General features: G+C 47.6%; 1 protein-coding gene and 1 long non-coding RNA gene across 4 annotated transcripts in view; one reads left to right on the forward strand and one right to left on the reverse strand.

Annotated features, from left to right (window-relative positions):
* The window catches only part of LOC128840713 (uncharacterized), a 28890-nt gene extending 21947 nt beyond the window's left edge, over positions 1–6943 (reverse strand). For all 3 annotated transcript variants that reach the window (XR_008445694.1, XR_008445695.1, XR_008445693.1), the window contains exon 1: positions 6763–6943. This is a non-coding gene — a long non-coding RNA (uncharacterized LOC128840713). The remainder of the gene's footprint in view (positions 1–6762) is intronic.
* The window catches only part of B4GALNT3 (beta-1,4-N-acetyl-galactosaminyltransferase 3), a 124919-nt gene continuing 108588 nt past the window's right edge, over positions 6467–22797 (forward strand). Inside the window, exon 1 of the mRNA XM_054035005.1 lies at positions 6467–6811. Coding sequence (XP_053890980.1) covers positions 6670–6811 — 142 coding nt within the window. The 5' untranslated portion in view covers positions 6467–6669. The remainder of the gene's footprint in view (positions 6812–22797) is intronic.

The following is a 22797-nucleotide window of genomic DNA, read 5'->3' on the forward strand; positions in this document are numbered from 1 at the left end:
AGAGAAACACTTCTGCCTTTGAGGCATTTTGATTAAGGAAGCTGAGATGAAGCCCCAAGTTTATGTGGTTGAGACATAATGTGATTGAGACCATCATACAGAATGGAGGGGCAAAAAAGAGTCAGTAGAGCTGCTGAAAGTTGTATAGTTGGGTATCATCAGTATATAGCTGGTAATTAGTGAAAATATGACGGAAATGGGAGCGGTACACAGAAAGGAAAAAAGGCAGAGAATTGAAACTTTTTTGCAACTCCGCAGAGGAGGGGTCTTGGCACAGAGCTAAAAGCCATTTGTAGAAACAGTGATTTGGTAACTAGAAGCAAAACCATGATGAAAGGGAAGCAAAGATGCCTGTGACGTTGCACTCTATATGATTCTATGAAAATATGCTAATGAGTGTGAATATAATGTAACTGGAATATGCTTCATGCAAAAGGTCTCTTGTAAGGTATCATTATAAAGCTTATAATCTACTGAGTGTGGTCATCCTATTTTTATGTAGGTATCATTCTTGTATCTGAAACTAGAAATATGAAATATAATTCTGAGGACCTATCGTAATTATGCAAAGTGTGGGCCATTAATGGTGGTTTGGAATCTTGATGGCTCCCAACAACCACGACAATTGACTGTGTATGGCTCTGTTTGCTTGCAGGCCTTCCTGTAAGTCAGGCTGGGAGGAATGAAGGCTTGGGGTCTCACAGGACATGTGAGCATGTCACCTAGTACTAAAATCCATCTTAAGCCTGGTGCTTTTCCATTTAGAAGGAGGGGTGGTGACCCATAAAGACAAAAGATTCCCACCTTGTGCCAAAGCTATATAAGGGGGTGGAACAGAACAAAGGGGGCTGCAATAATGAGAAATCCCCTATCTACCACCTGAGCTGGAACAAGGGCTGTACCAGGGGAAAGGATTGTGCCCAGACTAGGAAGGCATCCAGTCTGTGAAAGAGACTTATTGAAACATCTGAGGGTGAGATTTTATCTGTAATCAGTTTTCTTACTGTATTAGGTTTAGACTTGCGTGTTTTATTTTATTTTGCTTGGTAATTCACTTTGTTCTGTCTGTTACTATTTGGAACCACTTAAATCCTACTTTTTGTATTTAATAAAATCATTTTTTACATATTAATTAACCCAGAATATGTATGAATACCTGGGGGGGGCAAACAGCTGCGCATATCTCTCTATCAGTGTTATAGAGGGCGAACAATTTATGAGTTTACCCTGCATAAACAGGTTTATTTGGGGTTTGGACCCCATTGGGAACTGGGCATCTGGGTGATGGAGACAGGAACACTTCTTAAGCTGTTTTCAGTTAAACCTGCAGCTTTTGCAGGATGTTTAGACCTGGGTCTGGGTTTATAGCAGGCTAGCATGTCTGGCTCAAACAGGCAAGGTTCTGGAGTCCCAAGCTGGCAGGGAAAACCGGTTAGAAGTAGTCTCAGCACATCAGTTGGTAGTCCCAAGGGGGTTTCTGTGATCCAACCCATCACAATGCCTGTATAGTATAGCTACAGAGTAGGCCCTCAATTCAAAGGCTGCATTTATGATCAAGAAATTAACCAAAAAATTCTAGCTGGTTCAACTGACAGATTATTAACACTTCCTTTGAAGAGGGAACTATGCCTCCCACCCCGTTAAAACGTACAGTATTTTTGACTAGTATTGAAGAAACCATTACTCAAGGAAATCAACTATGCCAACGCCAGCCCCAGTGTCTAACCTCCCCTTTCTGAACAAGCTAATAGAGAACCTAGCAAAGAGCCTATTTCAACTTTCCCCTCTCCACTGCTCATAAAAGGCTTCTTTCCCACATGGGATTCATACCACCACACAGAATTATTACTGTTGGTGCTGATGGACAAGGGCCTCTCCTGAGAGAGATCAGTGCCTGAATGAGGAGCACCTGGCTGAAGATAAACCCAAACAAGATAGCATTAATGCTAATGGAGAGAGGGAAATACTACAAAGAACTCACCATCACCACTATATCATCCCTGGTGTCCACCTTTCAGATCATCAAGATGGCTCACAGGCTCAAGTTTTCTTAGGACTACTCATGGCTACTGGATATCCAGACAGCAAGGTCTGCTAAAATTCCACCAACAGCTGACTAGGAGGCTGCACCCTACAGTGGCAGATTCAGACTTTGATCGTTGTGACTTCACATTTGTGACTTCCAATATAGCTATTGTACCTAGGAATGAAGCTTTTCAGGGTGAAGCATTTTCAGGTAGTTGAGAATGCAGCAGCCTGCTGGCTTAGTAACACAGGCAACCTAGAGCACATCACCCTGTACTTCGCTCACTACATTAGCTCACCAGTAAATCATGGGTGATATTGTTTAAAGAGTCAGTCCTTTTGTTCAAAGACCTTGTCATAAACAGATAGTTAAGGGTTAATGCCTCTTTTACCTGTAAAGGGTTAAGCAGTTCACCTGACCAGAGGAACCAATGGGGGGACAAGGTGGCTCAAAAGGAAGGAGGGAAGTTCCCTTTGTTTAGTTTCAGTTTAAGATTTGACCAGAGTGGGAAAGCTCCAGAATTCAGCCTCTTATCAAGTAGTGAGTATTAGTAAAGGAAATAAATAGGTTTATGTTTATCTTCTTTGTAACTTCCCTTGGGCATTAGGGAATAATCAAATTGGGTATTTTTTGTGTAACTAAGTTTTTGCCCAGGGGAACATCCTCTGTGTTTTAAATCTGTTCTCTGTGAGAGTAGCTGGTATGCTAATCTCTCCCAGAGGGTTTTCTTTTACCTTTCTTTTCTTTAATTAAAAGCCTTCTTTTTAAGGACCTGATTGATATATTTTTTTTTCCCTTGTTTTAAGATCCAAGGTGGTTGGATCTGGGCTCACCAGGAATTGGTGGGGAAAGGAGGGGGGATGGTTAAATTCTCCTTGTGTTGAGATCCAAGGGTTTGGATCAGTGTTCACCAGGAAATTGGTGAAAGTCTCTCAAGGCTACCCAGGGAAAGAAGTTAGAATTTGGGAGTGGTGGCAGCAAAACCAGATCTAAGTTGGTAATTCAGTTTAGAGGTTCACATGCAGGTGAAAGTCCAGAGTGGGGGTGAAACCTATGACAGACCTCCATTGAATTGACCCCACATGCATGAGCAGTCACTTTGCATTTGCAGCAGTGACTTCCCATGACAGCCACATTCCATAGGAAGATTGGAAGAGCCATCCACAAGGGTGAGATTTGGAGGCACAGGCAACAAAGCTATTTTGTCAGCCCGTAGAATTCCCTTCCAAATGAGACCCGAACCTCAATTCTCTCCACCTCCAGAACAAAATATAAATCTCTTATTGTTGTAAATTTCCCACAATAAAAGCCCTCTGGATAAGGACCGAGAGAGAGAAACTCCTTTTACAACGTCATGAGGCACTCACAGACCTGTTGTTCATAAGAAGTGGGTTTATAATTAAATAGAATTAATCTTCCTTCCCCCAGCCCCGTCTCAATTTTCCAGTGCATCCTGTCTTCTATGTCTGCTTTTTAAATTCCGAGCTCTTTGGGGGCAGCAGCTGTCTTTATTTTTGTGTACTGTCCTGCACCAAGTACATCATCTGTGCTAAATAACTAATAGACAGAGGGCCTCCAGCATCATTTTATTAAATGCAATAATAATTTAGGGCAAATCAATCTCAAAATAATCTGAGCAGATAATCCTTCCCCCCCTCTTATTCTTTCTGCCGTAGCAGCAAGCAACGCTAGGGTGTGAAGCCACCTCTTGTTTCACTAAACTGCTGTAAAGGAATGGCTTTGGGGCACTACAATGATTTTTAAAAAAGACATTTCTTTTTTTCAATGTGATTTTAGCCATTTAATTTGCATGCCCCATAATGCTCCCTGCAGGGCCCCAGCACTTTGCTTGTAGCTAAACATAAAGCAAGTTTCATCTCTCCTGTCCTCCCACTCGGGCAGAACACCACACAAAGAAGTTAGAGGCCTCCTGTGCCCTCCAATGTCCACGTTAGCTGAAACTCATTTTAAAAATGGGTTCAATCTAACACAGGTTCATTATGTATGTATTGTGCCTAGAACAAAGAGGGCTCCAATCCCTGGCTGGGGTCTGTAGGTGTGAATACAATACAAAGGACACTTTACCTGGCCCATGCCAATCAGAGAAATGAGGTGCAGTCCATTTTAGATAACAGCATTTTAAACATAGTTACATGCCAATAGCCTCATCCCTCCTGAGGAGCATCTTAAACCCACGTTAGACTGAAACCACTATAAAAATGGATTCAGCTAATATGACTGTTGTGTGGCCAGCTTGATTCTTCACACTCAGCCCATGTCTACACCAGGGAAATTTACAAACATTTTTCTACTGGTTCTAAAAATAATTATAAAGGGTTGGTGATGATGGGGTGTTATTTGGACCAGTGATCTGCTAGGTCACTCCAATCCTTGATTCTGGGAGCCAGCCTTACCCTGCTCTGCTGTGAGAACCCCCACTCCCAGGCTGTTCATGCACAGCCAATAGACTGTAAGCTGCTCCCAGCTACATTAGTGAGCACTTTTGGCCAGCCGCTGCTTGGATTGTGCAACCGAATGACACTAGCCAATATCTCCGGTCCCAGACACAACCCTAGGAACCTCCATCTTGCAGTATCCAGTTATTCCCGCTGGACGCTGCAAGCTTATGAGTTCATCAATTTAACAAAAAATGATATGTACCAGGCTTGTTATCCCAAGGGGAGTCTCTGACACTCTTCACACCAAATGCACTGCTTCAGGCAGAACAAACAAACAGATTTATTAACTACAAAAGAGATTTTTAAGTGATTATAAGTTAAAGCACAAGAAGTCAGATTTGGTCGAATGAAATAAAAGCTAAATGCATTCTAAGCTGATCTTAACACTTTCAATGCCCTTACAAATTTAGATGCTTCTCACCACAGGCTGGCTTGTTGCCCTTCAGCCAGGCTCTCCCCTTTGATCAGCGCATCAGTCACTTGGTGGTGGTGTCTGTACATTGAGGTGGAAGAGAGAGCAAGCATGGCAAATCTCTCTCTCCCTTTTATCATGTTTTGTCCCTTCCCGCCCCTCCCCCCCCTTCAAAGTCCAGTGAGCATTACCTCAAGGTAGTCCCAATCCAACCAAGGGAAGGGATGTGACTCACTCAAGAGTCCAACAGATCCTTTGTTGCTGCCTAGGCCAATCAGTGTCCTGTGTTCCTGTGAGGCTGGGCTCGGTTTGTCCCATATATGCCCTGATGAGATGTTAACTGCCCCTCTGCTCTTGGAGAGTTTTGCCTGGGCTTGTTTTAAGCCATGAGGATATATTTTTCAGCCTCACAACTATATACAAGAAATTACAACCAATAACATTACTATAACAACAATGCTCAATGCATTATGAGCCTTCCGAGGACACCCAACGTGACAAACTTTGCATTGGATACCACACAATCATATTATAAGGATGAACATGGGGGTGCAGGGTGTTCCCCCAAGGTACAGATTGTCACAAGTTTCCCATAGTCGACAAAAGCTGCTCTCTGAGATTCTCACACCTGAATGAGCTTCACTGACCAGATGAGACTGTCCACGGCACCTTATGGGTAAGTGGCTGGTGCTGGGGATTCCAGCCATGAAATAAATTGCCAGGACCCTGGGATCTTAGCTAGACTCTTCCTTTTGAACAGTGGCCAAAAGTCACATTTGAAATTGGGTAGGCAAAAAACTGACGCTTAAATGTGCCACTGCAGCCAATCAACAACACTGGGTAAAGAGCAGTCTGCACTGGCCTGATTTGCAAAATTGCATAGGTGCTGGGCACCTGTAGCTCCCTGAATTCAATATCAGGAGCTGTGTGGGTGGTTAGGACCTCTGAAAAATCAGACCACCTAGGACTCCAAAGAGTGGGAGATGTCCCCCTGCATGCACTAAGGAACCTCCATTGCTGATCTGAGGGGGCAAATGGGAGGGGGAGTAGAGAATGCCTTGTGGGAGCACATTCCCCTCTGTGGCTGGGCTGTCCCCAAGAACATCCTCTTCTCCCTCCCCCCCTCTCGGAGAAAGCACCAGATTGCACTAAGGGCAAGGATTAGCCAAAACCTTCTCGGGGAGAGGATCCCCCAGCCCCAGGCTTTTATAGCCTTGTCCGGTGACTGGGACAGGCCCCTCGTCCTTCCCCCCCTGCAGCGCAAGACACATAGCGGGATCCTCTCCCTCCGCACCCAGGTTGCCAGGCCCCAGGGAAAGCCCGCCGGGGGTGGCTGGCAGGGGGAGGGCGAATGTGGTTCGCGCGGGGCAGCTGACGCCCAGCCCAGGGCTCCCCCGCCTGAGCCACCAGCAGGGCCAAGCGCGGCGCGAGAGAGACAAGGGAGAAGAGCCGCTGTAACCAGAGAAGGAGGCTGGAGTCCCTTCGAGATCCCGCCCCTGGAGAGGGGTGTGCCTGGGGCTGCAGAGCTCGAGGAGACTGGGAAGCCGGGCTCAGCGGCCGCGCTTGCAGAGAAGGACAGGGTGGGAGTCGGGCACCAGCGCCTGAGAGGGAAAGGGGCAGGAAAGAGCCAGGGGGCGAGCAGAGCCGGGAGGGGGAGCCCGAGCTAGAGATTGTGGGGGGAGCAGGTGAAGGCTGAGGCAGGATCCCCCCCCGGGGCACAGCATGTCCCGGAGCCCCTCGGGAGGCTGGCACTGGGCGACCTGAGCAGCGGGATGAGGAGCCGCCCGCTGGGGAAGGTGCTGCGGAGGCGGTTCTGGCTGCTGCTGGCCGTCGGGGTGCTGACCGTGGGGCTCTGGGCCGCCTACCTGGAGCTGGTGGCGTCGGCGGAGACCAGCGGGCACCCCCTGAACCACAGTGAGTCTCCCCAGGGGCGAGGCGGGCAGGGCTGGGACCGCGGGACTTGCCGGGGTGCGGAGCCTTCCCGGCCCAGGAGGGGAGTCCTGATCCTGCCCCTCCTCCCTCTCTGCCATGTGGCCCCACCGCAGCTCGCTGCACAGCTTCGTCCAGCGGAATGGGACGAGGGCGGAGCTGCGGTCCCCGCGCCGCGGCCGCCAGCTGCGGGGCAGAGCCCTGCGCTCATCGGGACCGGGGCACGGCGGGCTGCTACCTCCCAGCGTCGGCGAGTGGTATCGCTGCCCACAGAAAGCAGGAATCGCTCTTCCCTGCCTAGCTCGGACTCTGCCCGCCGGAGACTGGGGCGGGGGGGATAGGTGGGGGAAACGCGTGCTGTCTGGGGAGGGAGAGGGAAAGGTGACGGGGTGCAGCGTTTTTGTCTGCTTTTTGACGTGGATGGGGAATCCTATGTGTTTCCTGCCATCTGGGCCTTCCTTCCTCCGCCCGGTATTGCTGCCCTCTGGAGAACACCTGCAAACAGAGCGAGGACCCACCCACTTATCATAAACGCGGGACACTATCAGACTAATCTGTCTTCTAAACAAACACATCCCCTTCACTGTATTGGTAACACAGATTAGAACACTGGAGGATGTTAACGATCCCTTTTACAGTCACTGTTTTCTGATCCTTATTTCTTTCGTATTTGCATTTCTTCCCCATTTGGCCACGAAAATCAAAGAAGTCGGTTTCCCATTTGTTTTTAGTCAATTTTATTTTCAGGTTCTCCAGTCTGCAAAAGCATTGGGTCCTAATCCAATGGTGTTTCCCACAGTGGGGCATATGCATAAAGGATTAGCCTTGGTTGCAGACAAGCTTTGCAATGCTCTCCAGAGTCTTAGCTTTCGTTTTTAAAAACTGTAAGCCTCTAGCTGTTCTGATGCAAACAAAACTTTCAAAGTGTAACCCATGCAGCGATGTTTACCTGAGTTTGCAAAGAGCCTGGAACAATAACTCTGTGGTGTGAGTTGTCCTGTTCCTTCATTTTGGTGGGTGCTAACTCAGATGCCATGGTACTTTAAATGTCAGTCATGTTAGCTATGTCACTGTTCATCAAAGCCTGTTAAAATGGAGATGAAGTATATTTTGAAGATTTACATCTGAGTCATTGCTCGTTTTGGGGAGGCCCTTAACAACCCAGCTGGGTTGTAAGCAGGTACAATTGGTTTCATTTGTCTGAAGAGGACTGAGCTTTCAAAAGTTTGGGAAATGCTGTTATTGCAGGTGTTTATTTGAAAACAACTATTTCCATGAGTGGATTTTTTTTAATTATAGGAACATTTTGATGGCCTGTTTGTTTGGGTTTTACACAAATATACATTTTGGGCCAAATCTGAGCTGTCCCTCTTCAAACCCCACTTTGGCCCATTTAACTATCAATGCTTTTAAGCATCCCATTTCCCACACACGTCTTAAATCGTTTGATTCTTAGTTTTAAGAGACAAGGGGATCGGGGCCTAAATTCTGAAAATCAAAACCTGAGCCAACAATGAGCTCCATGACGGCACAGGTGTCCACCTTCACAGAGTTCATTGCAGGAGCTGGGCTTTACACTGGGCCCACCTGTTGTATGTCAACTCTGTTCTCTTGGGTAAAATAATTTTTTTTTTGTTGAACTGCTGCTTTTAACAATGATAGAGGTTTAATCCTCCTAGCTATGATAGCTCCATAATCAATCCTGTTGATTTAAACTGACCTTCAGCTATGGACAGCTTTTACAACTAGGGGCATTCATTGGGGTTTGCTGCAGAAAATGGAAATAGAGTGCAATACAATTTTACTTTGTATAATATCTTCTATACAATCTATCCATCAAGTGTCTAAAACTGTATCCCTTGAATGCAAACTTCTAAATGACAGAGGAATGGTGGAATGATGAGACCTGGACAAAGAGTTCAAAATGGGATATTTTGAGGTATTTCAAAAGAGAGTCATAAGGCAGAGGTTGTTTCAGATGTCATGAGCCACCAAAGAAAAAGCTTTCATACTAGCAGTGAGGAGATGGTGGGAAGGCACAAGCGGCAAGAGCAAGAAAGTAAAGAGACCAGGACAATGAGCAAGTAAACCTTATTGTGATTTGTGTTCTGTTTCCTCCTCTGCTCCTGGAGGTATGAATTGCACTAGCACATGGGAAAAGTCCTTGTGCTGGATGAAAGCCTTTTCATATTAAGAAAGGCACTCACAACACTGTCACCCCTACCAGCCTCCCCCCCCCCCCCCCAAATAAGGAAATCTAATAACATCTCTAAAAAACACAAAACAGGTTACTTCAAACAGCGTTTTGTCCCTAAAAAGGGAGACCCGCTGTAGACTCCATGAAGCCTGCTTAGGGACCTTGCTCTTGGTTTTATGTGGACCGGTGATCAGATAGTACTTTTAAAACGCTAGAATGAATACAGAGATAGATGGCACTAGGCTGCAGTGCAGCTGGGCAGAGCAAATGTGCATATACAAGGAGTGCTCGGAGAGCTCAGTCTCCCTCAACACCTTAGTAATCTAGAGTCCTATTTTCCTGGCATGGTGGGGAGGACCATGCTAACTGCCAACAGTAACAGAAGTTCATCTGTGACTCTTCCTCCTACCTCATTACCTACAAAGACCTGTTTTGTTTGAAAAGAAATCAAAGGTAGGAATGAAAAACAAATAGCGTTTGTTTCCCTTGGGCTAGTACAGCTCAGTAAACATTCCACCTGTTGGGGCAGAGGCAGCTTTGGTTTTGACTCCATTGTGGTGGTCTTTTCTGAGACCCCTGAGAGCTGAAGGAGAATGGAGGTTTTCAGAGCTATTCAGTCTTCTCTTTTGTTTTTGGATCCCCTTCCTTCCCAGTCTCCCAGGTGGAAAGACCTGCTGCAAGGCACAACAGGATACCAGTCAGCATTTATATTAGCAACTTTTCTGATGCAACAGGCTCCGTGTTTGTTTTAAAACCCACGGGCAATTTATATTAGCAGTCAGCATTTATATTAGCAACTTTTCTGATGCAACAGGCTCCGTGTTTGTTTTAAAACCCACGGGCAATTTATATTAGCAGTCAGCATTTATATTAGCAACTTTTCTGATGCAACAGCCTCCCTGTTTGTTTTAAAACCCACGGGCAATTCATTTTCAGTAATTTTCCAGGCAAGAGAGCTTAGACTCTCTCTTTCAGTGGCAGAGAATCCTAGAACTGTTAGGGTTGGAAGGGGGCCTACTGTAGATCAGCATTTCCATTGCTAGGTTTGTGACTGAGTTCTCTCAACTGTCTCTAGATGGTGCTTATGGAATAGCCTATGTGTTGAAGCCCAGCTGATACTTCCTTTATGACCATGGAATACTTTCCAAAGAAGTGAGCTCACCCCCCAGGCCAATCTGGAGTCACCAGAAACACTCCCATCCCCCATTTCCACTACTCACAGAGCAGAGCTCAAGTGATGAGCATGCTGTAGTGCTGCACTGCTGCTCCAGCCATCAGAATCCATTTTGCAGAGCGAGGCTGAAGTCATCCCAGTTCCTTCCAAGCTTTGTTTCCCCACAACATTTTTGTAGTGTGAGGGGAGAAGTTGTCAAATGACCTCACAATGGTATGGGCCCTACAAGCAGAAGTATAGAAACTAAGGCCTGATCCTCCTCTCACATAAGTAATTCTGCCAAACTCAATGGACTTAAACAAGTGTAAATGAGTCTTAGTGAGATGAGAATTAGGTCCTAAAAATATACACTGAAAAGGTCAATCCTCAGCTGGTGTAAATCAGTGTCCATTGACTTCAATGGATCTACATTGGTTTACATCTGCTGAGGATCAGGTTCCAAATGTCCATTTGAGTGTAAACTTAGAGAGAAGGGTTGGAGACTAGGGCCTGGTCTACACTGCGGGCGGGAGGAGGGAGAAATCGATCTAAGTTACGCAACTTCAGCTATATGAATAACGTACTTAGATCGACTTACCACAGTGTCTTCACTGCAGTAAGTCAAAGGCTGACGCTCCCCTGTTGACTCCGCCTGCGCCTCTCACCCTGCGGAGTACCGGAGTCGACAGGAGAGCAATCGGCGGTCGATTTATCACGTCTAGACTAGACATGATAAATCAACCCCCACGGGATCGATCGCTGCCTGTCAATCCAGCATGTAATGTAGACATGCCCTGAGAGATGAGTTTGAGTCACAGAGTTTCAATTCAGAACACGCAGTCTGGATCAGATGTTTGGACTGAGGTGGTTGGTTTGGGCTATTTTCTAGTGGAGTGAGGAGACTTTCCATGAATGAAGATGTGGTGGGTGATGACTAACTGGCACGGCGCCTCCTGCTGGTGGGCCTGGGAATTAGCTCTTTCCAGCCCAGAGCACCCTCTGCAGGCCAGTAGCTTGCCTGCCGCTGCTGTTACCAGATGTGCCCATTACTTTGGGGTATGCTCATTTATTTGGGTTACTCTTCTGGGGAAGGGGATTCTGTAATCCTATCAATGTACTGCTTGTGTCACTTGTGTTTTCATATGGAGCTCTACTTCTCCCTTCTGCAAGTCCCCTCCCAATGGAGCTATCCTGCAGGACCTAGGTTCCCTAGGGCTGGGTTACTCCAGCCCCAGAACTGGATGAACACACACCCACATATACATTAACAGAGCAAGTCTGAGCAGACCGGGTCAATCAGCACTGTCAAGCTGACCCTTGATATGTCTCTGGACTCACTGGGCTGGATGAAGCAGCACTTTCAAGCTGCCTTTCCTTATATGCCCCTGGGCTCCATGGACTGGGTCAAGCAGCACTTTCAAGCTGTTACTCTTATGCGTCCCAGATTCAGCACGTCCCTATCCCCACTCTCACATCACAATTGTACTGGCAGTAACCTACTTGATGAGCAAACCCCACAGTATTTTGGGCACTGCAGGGATCTTTAGCTTAGGTAAAAGTGTTGCTGTAGAGTGAATGGGGGAAGCTAAAAACACAAAAGAGTAAAGTTCAGCAAGAGAAAGAGAAGCGACCAAGATAACCATAAAAGTTATTTATTGAATAATAGTGATAACTACACAAGGAGAGCCTAAACCAACATAACATACATTATTAAAGGTTAATACCTAAGGTAGAAAGGAAAACAGAGAGAGAGAAAGAGGGGGGATCTCACCCACTCCATGAGGCTTGAACTGGTCAGGGTTCCCAGATGATGGTGGTAGCTGAGGGTCCTGAATGCTGGAGACAGGCAGAGCCCCCAGCACTATCAGTCAGGAGAAGATGGAGTTCCAGTGGAACTGATGCATAGTTTGGATCTAAGCATCAGAACCCTGACTGGAGGGTGAGTAGGGATTTTTGTAGAGAAATTACAATTGTTCAAGGGAGAACACTAGATTTGTTTATAGGTAAGCTGATGACTCAAGGGTTTTCTTTAGGCTAGCCAATAGGAGCTGATCACTCTTGGCTATGGGTGGTGTTTTCTTCCAGGGATCTCACAATGCAACTAGGCTGCTTCAGTATTTGGATATCAGTTAAGGATTCATTACTAGAATTGGTCTGATAATTGCTGAGCTGGGTGTGTGCAGACATAGGTTCATTAGCATCTGGAGCAGAGATTCCCATGATGCAGTGCTTCCCTGCTTTTTCTGGTCCCAGAGTTCAGTGTGGTTCCCTTTTCTCCATTCTGTATGTAAATTGAGATGTCTTCCTGTCCCATCTTTCATGCAGATGAGGCTAGGGGAGTTGTCTCTGCTCTTCATTCTGTATGCTAATGGGGATGTCTTAATCTTGTCACCCTTGTCAGTAGCGGTCTAGGTGTGTCACCCTTAGCTGCTCTCTGCAAGTTTTTTCCTCTGATGGGTTTTGGTTTAAGCAGAGGCTGGCGGGGGAGGGGATGTGTCTTTCATGAGTCAGGCTGGATACTGCACCCTGATTCCCCAAGAATACAGAGGTGTCTGGTATCACTGCCCCCATGTCCCTCCCCGACCCTGGTGCCCTTTCTCTCAGGGTTCTGCCCTCTGCAGTACCCTCACAGTCTCTGGGTCTCCCCACCCAAGGGAGCCCCAAACTCTCTATCCTCCCCTTGCCTCAGTGGCTACTGCCAGTCATCATCTAGCACCTGCTCACTGGGGCAGACTGCAGTGTATAAACCACTCATCATTGGCAAGGGGGGGGTGGACCAGCTGCCGCTGCCTATATCTGGGCTGCCCCTCTGCAGCCCTAGTACCCTTTTGTGGGCCCTTAGCTTGGCCTGCAGCTTTGCTAGGCAGGAGCTCCCCAGCACTGCACCACCCTAGAGACCCTTCTCAGCTTCCCAGGCAGCCAGCTCCTTCTCTCTCAATGAAGCTAGAGAGAGTGTCTGTCCCAGTCTCTGGCCCTCAGCCCTCTTATAGGGCCAGCCTTGGCCTGACTGGGACGTGACCCCAGCTGTGGCTGCTTCCCCCAATCAGCCTTTCTTTTCCCAGCTGTAGCCCTCTCCAGGGCTGTTTTACAGGAGCAGGGTGGCCTCCCTGCTACAGAAGGGAATGCAGCAAAGTAGCAAATTAGAGCATGGACCATCATCCTTGAAGGACTGAGTCCACTGCTTTGAGAGAGATGCTCAAATCAGCAATCACTGCACACACACACACCCCAGATTTCAGTTCAATTAAGATGTTAGTTTCTGATCGCATTTCATTTTCCAAGCTATTGCTTATTGCCTGCAAGTCTGACTGATAGGAATGTGACATCTCATTGGCAGTAGTAAAATAACTTGTTTGTCTGATTGGGATTTTTAGGATCGTTAAATGAACATGTTCACAATCAAGTGAGGAAAAACAAGGAAACTGGCATGAGCTGCAAACAACATAGGGAAAGCAAAGCAGTGGGTCAGTGATGGGCAGCTCTTCTCACCCAGGGTACGTCTGTCATCATTTGAAACAAGCTGCCACAGGCAGTAAATTGACCCTCTGGGAAGTAATCTGAGGAGTCATAGACAGTTTGTTTACCCCCACCATTGACAGGAGCTAAACTCTTTGGTTTGGGGCTGTTAGTGGAAAAGCTTTGCAGTCAGGTGCCTCCTCCAACTTGAGTGCTGGAGATGGAGTAGCTTTGTTTTTACTAAATGGAATGTATTGTTCAGGAAAGGTGCTGAACTGACTGTTCTGGAAATTGAAGCCCTTCCTCAATAGAACACTGGAAGCCAAATTATCTGCTCTGAATTATGCTCACACACAACACCACTGACTTCATAGCACGGAGGTGGATAGAGGGCTTCTGGCTGGCCCACCACATCTTGTCTCATCAGATGCTGTTTCTGTACCATCCCCTGGTGGAAAGCCTGGAAACTGTAGGAACTGCCCAGTCAGACACCAGCTCCTGCTGCTTTCATTTCACATTCCCTTGCCTGGCGAATCTTCATGTCACCATCTAAAGTGGAGGGGAAATGTCCAGGGAGCAGAGTCCAAGCCAGAAGCATCAGGGGAGCTTTTCCTCTGCTTTTAGAAGAGGAATGAGAGCTGCACTACCCGGTGCTCTCCCTTACGTTAACACCTAAGAGATAGTTAACAAAGTGAAAAGCAATCCTTGAATCCCATGAAATTCAGAGGTTAGGGATTTTGAAAATATCAGCTGTTCTTGCATAGACTGTGCTACATTCTGCAGCAGAGGCAGAGGTGTCTCATGAAGCTATAAAAAGTACAAACAGTCCCAACAAGCATTGAATTTCCTTCTTGCAGGTGTGAATGACACATTGAGTAATCAAGACCTCTGTGTGGAGGATTGGATTAGATTGCTTGGAGGGTGTCACTGGTTGGAACAAGGTAACCAGAGGCCATTCCTAAACCTGTCCCTCCCACCCTTCTCTGTTCCTCCTCATTTCTTTATGCAGGGCCGGCTCCAGTGTTTTGCTGCCTCAAGCGGGGGGGGGAAAAAAGCCTTGATCAGTGGCACTTCGGCGGCAGCTCTACCCCGCTGCTTCATTCTTCGGCGGCAATTTGGCGGCAGGTCCTTCCCTCCTAGAGGGACTGAGGGACCCACCGCCGAATTGCCGCCAAAGAGACGGACGTGCCGCCCCTTTCCGTTGGTCGCCCCAAGCACCTGCTTGTTGCGTTGGTGCCTGGAGCCGGCCCTGTCTTTGGGTATGTCTACACTACGAAATTAGGTTGAATTTGTAGAAGTCGGTTGTTTAGAAATCGTTTTTATAAGGTCGAATGTGTGTGTCCCCACACAAAATGCTCTAAGTGCATTAAGTCGGCGGACTGCGTCCACAGTACCGAGGCTAGCGTCGACTTCCAGAGCGTTGCACTGTGGGTAGCTATCCCACAGTTCCCGCAGTCTCTGCCGCCCATTGGAATTCTGGGTTGAGATCCCAATGCCTGATGGGGCAAAAACAGTGTTGCTGGGGATTCTTAGTACATGTCGTCAGCCTCCCCGCCCCCCCCCCCCCCCCCCAGTGAAAGCAACGGCAGACAATTGTTTCGCGCCTTTTTTCCTGGGTTACCTGTGCAGACAAGATACCACAGCAAGCATGGAGCCCGCTCAGCTCACCGTCACCATATGTGATCTGGGTGCCGGCAGACGTGGTACTGCATTGCTACACAACAGCAGCTAATTGCCTTTTGGCAGTAGATGGTGCAGTATGACTGATAGCCGTCATCGGCTATCTGGGTGCTGGCAGATGTGGGACTGCATTGCTATACAGCAGCAGCTCCTTGCCTTTTGGCAGCAGATGCTGTATTACGACTGGTAGCCGTCGTCGTCGTACTCCTCAGTGAGTTCGGTCAGAGGTGCCTGGACAGACATGTTTTGTCTCCTGGAGACTCAGTCCTGCCGGCAGTCCTATTGAACCGTCTTGACGATGATGGTTAGCAATCGTAATGCAGCATCTTCTGCCAAGCACCCAGAAGATGCCGATGGCTATCAGTCATGCTGCACCGTCTGCTGCCAGCCTAAGATGTAAAAGATAGATGGAGTGGATCCAAACAGTAAATGGACCAGATTTGTTCTGTATTCATTTGCTTCCCCCTCCCTCCGTGAAATCAACGGCCCGCTAAACCCAGGGTTTTGAGTTCAATCTTTGGGGGGGCCATTCTGTGTGACAGTTGTTTATGTTTCTCCCTGATGCACAGCCACCTTTGTTGATTTTAATTCCCTGTAACACATGTTGTCACTCACCCCTCCCTTCCTCCCTCCGTCAAACAATAGTTTCGAGCCTTTTTTCAGCCCAGACGCCATAGCACTGGGATCATGGAGCCCGCTCAGATCACGCAGCAATTATGAGCACTATGGACACCACGCGCATTGTCCTGGAGTATATGCAGAGCCAGAACATGCCAAAGCAAAACCAGGCAAGGAGGCAATTGCAGCGCGGCGACGAGAGTGATGAAGAAATTGACATGGACATAGACCTCTCACTAAGTATGGGCCCCAGCAATGTGCAAATCATGGTGTTACTGGGGCAGGTTCATGACGTGGAACGCCAATTCTGGGCCCGGGAAACAAGCACAGACTGATGGGACCGCATCGTGTTGAAGGTGGGGGACAATTCCCAGTGGCTGCGAAACTTTCGCATGCGTAAGGGCACGTTCATGGAACTTTGTGACTTGCTTTCCCCTGCCCTGAAGCGCCAGAATACCAGGATGAGAGCAGCCCTCGCAGTTGAGAAGCGAGTGGCGATAGTCTTGTGGAAGCTTGCAACGCCAGACAGCTACCGGTCAGTCGGAAATCAATTTGGAGTGGGCAAATCTACTGTGGGGGCTGCTGTGATCCAAGTAGCCAACGCAATCAAAGACCTGCTGATATCAAGGGAGTGACTCTGGGAAACGTGCAGGTCATAGCGGATGGCTTTGCTGCAATGGGATTCCCTAACTGTGGTGGGGCGATAGAACCCATATCCCTATCTTGTCACTGGAGCATCAAGCCACCGAGTACATAAACCGAAAAGGGTACTTTTCAATGCTGCTGCAAGCCCTGGTGGATCACAAGGGACATTTCACTAACATCAGCGTGGGATGGCCGGGAAAGGTACATGATGCTTGCGTCTTCAGGAACTCTAGTCTGTTTCAAAAGCTGGAGGAAGGGACTTTCTTCCCGGACCAGAAAATAACCGTTGGGAATGTTGAAATGCCTATAGTTATCCTTGGGGACCCAGCCTACCCCTTAATGCCATGGCTCATGAAGCCGTACACAGGCAGCCTGGACAGTAGTCAGGACCTGTTCAACTATATAGCCTATATAGGCTGAGCAAGTGCGGAATGGTGGTAGAATGTGCATTTTGACGTTTAAAAGCGCGCTGGCGCAGCTTACTGACTCGGATAGACCTCAGCGAAACCAATATTCCAATTGTTATTGCTGCTTGCTGTGCGCTCCACAATATCTGTGAGAGTAAGGGGGAGACATTTATGGCGGGGTGGGAGGTTGAGGCAAATCGCCTGGCCGCTGTTTACGCACAGCCAGAGATCAGGGCGGTTAGAAGAGTACAGCAGGGCGCGGTGCGCATCAGCAAAGCTTTGAAAACCAATTTTGTGACTGGCCAGGCTACGGTGTGAAACATCTCCTTGATGAACACCCCGCCCCCTACCCCAGTTCACTCTACTTCCCTGTAAGCTAACCACCCTCTCCTCCCCCCTTCAAGTACTGCTTGCAGAGGCAATAAAGTCATTGTTACTTCACATTCATGCATTTTTTATTAATTCATCACACAAATAGGGGGATAACTGCCAAGGTAGCCCGGGAGGGGTGGGGGAGGAGGGAAGCGCCGGGTGGGAAAGGAGGGAAGTACAAGGACACACTGCAGTTTAAAGCTTTAACTCTTATTGAAGGCCAGCCTTCTGATGCTTGGGCAATCATCCTGGGTGGAGTGGTGGGTGGCCGGAGGCCCACCCACAGCGTTCTTGGGCGTCTGAGTGAGGAGGCTATGGAACTTGGGGAGGAGGGCTGTTGGTTACACTGGGGCTGTAGCGGCAGTCTCTGCTCCTGCTGCCTTTCCTGCAGCTCAACCATACGCTGGAGGATATCAGTTTGATGCTCCAGCAGCTGGAGCATCGACTTTTGCCTTCTGTCAGGAATCTGACGCCACCTATCCTCTTCGGCCCACCACTTGCTCTCTTCAGCCCGTGATTCAGCCCGCCACCTCTCCTCTCGTTCATATTGTGCTTTTTTGCACTCTGACGTTGACTGCTTCCACGCATTCTGCTGTGCTCTGTCAGCGTGGGAGGACATCTGGAGCTCTGAGAACATATCATCCCGAGTCCGCCGTTTTCTCCTTCTAATCTTCACTAGCCTCTGTGAAGGAGAAACATTTGCAGCTGGTGGAGGAGAAGGGAGAGGTGGTTAAAAAAGACACATTTTAGAGAAAAATGGGTACACTCTTTCACGTTAAATTTTGCTGTTCACATTACACAGCACGTGCTTTTGTTACAAGGTCGCATTTTTCCTCTTATATTGAGGGCCTGTCGGTTTGGTGTGAGAGATCACTCACGCAGTGCCAGGCAACAGAATTCGGCTTGCAGGCAGCCATGGTAAGCCACAGTCTTTTGGCTTTTTTAATCTTCATAACATGTGGGAATGGTTTCAAACAGCAGCGCCCTCATTTCCCATACCAAGCACCCGTTGGGTTGGCCATTTAAAATGGGTTTGCAATGTAAAAGGAGGGGCTGCGGTTTCCGGGTTAACATGCAGCACAAACCCAACTAACCCCCCTCCCTGCCCCCACACCCAATTCTCTGGGATGATCACTTCACCCCTCCCCCTCACCGCATGGCTAACAGCGGGGAATATTTCTGTTCAGCCGAGCAGGAACAGGCATCTCTGAATGTCCCCTTAATAAAATTACCCCATTTCAACCAGGTGACCGTGAATGATATCACTCTCCTGAGGATAACAAAGAGAGATAAGGAATGGATGTTGTCTGCATGCCAGCAAACACCAGGACCATATGCTGCCATGCTTTGTTATGCAATGATTCCAGACTACGTGCTACTGGCCTGGCGTGGTAAAGTGTCCTACCATGGCGGACGGGATAAGGCAGCCCTCCCCAGAAACCTTTTGCAAAAGCTTTGGGAGTACATGAAGGAGAGCTTTCTGGAGATGTCCCTGGAGGATTTCCGCTCCATCCCCATGCACGTTAACAGACTTTTCCAGTAACTGTACTGGGCGCGATTGCCAGGGCAAATTAATCATTAAACACGCTTGCTTTTAAACCATGTGTAATATTTACAAAGGTACACTCACCAGAGGTCCCTTGTGCGCCCTCAGGGTCTGGGAGCACGCCTTGGGTGAGTTCGGGGGTTACTGGTTCCAGGTCCAGGGTGATAAACAGATCCTGGCTGTTGGGGAAACCAGTTTCTCTGCTTCCTTGCTGTGAGCTTCGTTATCTTCATCACCATCTTCCTCGTACCCCAAACCCGCTTCTCTGTTGCGTGCTTCTCCATTGATGGAGTCATAGCACACGGTTGGGGTAGTGGTGGCTGTACCCCCTAGCATGGCATGCAGCTCCGTGTAGAAGCGGCATGTCTGCAGCTCTGTCCTGGATCTTCCGTTTGCCTCTCTGGCTTTGTGGTAGGCTTGCCTTAGCTCCTTAATTTTCACGCGGCACTGCTGTGCGTCCCTGTTATGGCCTCTGTCCTTCATGGCCTTTGAGACTTTTTCTAATATTTTGCCATTTCGTTTACTGCAAGGGAGTTCAGCTAGCACTGATTCGTCTCCTCATATGGCGAGCAGATCCCGTACCTCCCGTTCGGTCCATGCTGGAGCTCTTTTGCGATCCTGGGACTCCATCATGGTTACCTATGCTGATGAGCTCTGCGTGGTCACCTGTGCTCTCCAGACTGGGCAAACAGGAAATTAAATTAAAAAGTGTGCAGGGCTTTTCCTGTCTACCTGGTCAGTGCATCTGAGTTGAGAGTGCGGTCCAGAGCGGTCACAATGAAGCCCTCTGGGATAGCTCCCAGAGGCCAATACCGTCGAATTCCGTCCACACTACCCCAAATCTGACTCGGAAAGGCTGATTTCAGCGCTAATCCCCTCGTCGGAGGTGGAGTAAAGAAACCGGTTTAGTGGGTCCTTTAAGTCGAAAAAAAGGGCTTCGTCGTGTGGACGTGTCCAGGCTTAATTCGATTTAATGCTGCTATGTTCAACCTAAACTCGTAGTGTAGACCAGGCCTTTATGTATAAATGATGCTGGGAGTGTACTGTCTTTCTGTCTTGTTGTGACGGACTGAGCAACAAATGGTTCTGTCTCGTTTCCAGAGTCTAGTGCAGCAACTCTCCTAACACAATAGTGCATAGTCCTAGTGTCTGAGGTGGAAAATGAGGAGGGCTCAGAAGAAACCAGACAAATGAGCTAATAATACCCCTTTTAGAGGGCCCTGGGCCTCTTTTGGCAGGACCTTCTTTCCTTCTCCCAGCATGCAACTCCTGGCTCCCTTCCCTCCATGCCTCCCCAGAGCAGGCCCTTTTCTCTTTCCTGGGGGTGGGCTCTTCTGCCTCCAGGGTATGATGTAGCACTGTGAATTGCTCAGAATCTGGATGTAGTAGTGGCAGGTGTGTGTGCATTTGTGTACAAGGGAAGCAGCAAGCTACTTCCTTGAAACCAACCCCGGTTTGTTCAAGTGTGTCATCCTCTCTCTCTAGCTGCTGTGCCCAAGCACACCAAGAAACAAGCGTGTCCAGAAACACAGAGGGATCTTTCCGAGTAGATTTACATACAGAGGTTCATGGGCACACACATTACACATACATTTGCAGTATTGTGCATGATTATTTGCATCCAGGGTGATGCAATGCTCATGAGCAGAGACTTGCTGATTTGTGGCTGCACATACTTTTCTTGTACGCATTGAGTATAAACTATAAGCCAAAGGGAGAAGACAGCAAACTAAAAGGTAACACCTTCAAAATGATTGCCTCATGGAAGGTGCTAGCCGCAGAAAAATGCCCTCACTTCCAGATCTGTCTGTGATGTTCCTATGCTTTTGAAGGCCCTAGGAGATGTTCTTCCATATAGCCTCAATCACACACTTTTCCAGGATTCTAGTTCCCTAGAACACAGGATGGATTGCCATCTAATAAACTAAAGGGAGGAGGAAGGAGGCACTAGATGCCGCTGGATATTGCTAATGGGATATGGAGACTTTCTCTTCTACATCATCCATTTAACTCTAGGTGAGGATGGGAATGAGCAGAAGTCATTACCATCTGTTGGTGGCTTAATGGCCTGGGTGGTGTTGATGGAATCTCAGTCCAGACCCTAATGGATGTCTGTCCCCATCACAAGAACCACCATTATAATTGGTTTCTTTATTGGCATACTCATACAGCAGAGAAGCTAAGGCCACCAAGAGTGATCTTCTCTCTTGTTCCTGCAGATGATCCCTTCATAGATTCATAGATTCTAGGACTGGAAGGGACCTCGAGAGGTCATCGAGTCCAGTCCCCTGCCCACATGGCAGGACCAAATACTGTCTAGACCATCCCTGATAGACATTTATCTAACCTACTCTTAAATATCTCCAGAGACGGAGATTCCACAACCTCCCTAGGCAATTTGTTCCAGTGTTTAACCACCCTGACAATTAGGAACTTTTTCCTAATGTCCAACCTAGACCTCCCTTGCTGCAGTTTAAACCCATTGTTTCTGGTTCTATCCTTAGAGGCTAAGGTGAACAAGTTCTCTCCCTCCTCCTTATGACACCCTTTTAGATACCTGAAAACTGCTATCATGTCCCCTCTCAGTCTTCTCTTTTCCAAACTAAACAAACCCAATTCTTTCAGCCTTCCTTCATAGGTCATGTTCTCAAGACCTTTAATCATTCTTGTTGCTCTTCTTTGGACCCTTTCCAATTTCTCCACATCTTTTTTAAAATGCGGCGCCCAGAACTGGACACAATACTCCAGCTGAGGCCTAACCAGAGCAGAGTAGAGCGGAAGAATGACTTCTCGTGTCTTGCTCACAACACACCTGTTAATACATCCCAGAATCATGTTTGCTTTTTTTGCAACAGCATCACACTGTTGACTCATATTTAGCTTGTGGTCCACTATAACCCATAGATCCCTTTCTGCCTTACTCCTTCCTAGACAGTCTTTTCCCATTCTGTATGTGTGAAATTGATTTTTCCTTCCTAAGTGTAGCACTTTGCATTTGTCTTTGTTAAACTTCATCCTGTTTAGCTCAGACCATTTCTCCAATTTGTCCAGATCATTTTGAATTATGACCCTGGGCTCCAAAGTAGTTGCAATCCCTCCCAGTTTGGTATCATCCGCAAACTTAATAAGCATACTTTCTATGCCAATATCTAAGTCGTTGATGAAGATATTGAACAGAGCCGGTCCCAAAACAGACCCCTGCGGTACCCCACGCGTTACTCCTTTCCAGCAGGATTGGGAACCATTAATAACAACTCTCTGAGTACGGTTATCCAGCCAGTTATGCACCCACCTTATAGTAGCCCCATCTAAATTGTATTTGCCTAGTTTATCGATAAGAATATCATGCGAGACCGTATCAAATGCCTTACTAAAGTCTAGGTATACCACATCCACCGCTTCACCCTTATCCACAAGGCTCGTTATCCTATCAAAGAAGCTATCAGATTGGTTTGACATGATTTGTTTTTCACAAATCCATGCTGGCTGTTCCCTATCACCTTACCACCTTCCAAGTGTTTGCAGATGATTTCCTTAATTACTTGCTCCATTATCTTCCCTGGCACAGAAGTTAAACTAACTGGTCTGTAGTTTCCTGGGTTGTTTTTATTTCCCTTTTTATAGATGGGCACTATATTTGCCCTTTTCCAGTCTTCTGGAATCTCTCCCGTCTCCCATGACTTTCCAAAGATAATAGCTAGAGGCTCAGATACCTCCTCTATTAGCTCCTTGAGTATTCTAGGATGCATTTCATCAGGCCCGGGTGACTTGCAGGCATCTAACTTTTCTAAGTGATTTTTAACTTGTTCTTTTTTTATTTTATCCGCTAAACCTACCCCCTTCCCATTAGTATTCACTATGTTAGGCATTCCTTCAGACTTCTCTGTGAAGACCGAA

The sequence above is a fragment of the Malaclemys terrapin genome, chromosome 1, assembly GCF_027887155.1.
Source record: "Malaclemys terrapin pileata isolate rMalTer1 chromosome 1, rMalTer1.hap1, whole genome shotgun sequence".
Classification (NCBI taxonomy): domain Eukaryota; kingdom Metazoa; phylum Chordata; order Testudines; family Emydidae; genus Malaclemys; species Malaclemys terrapin.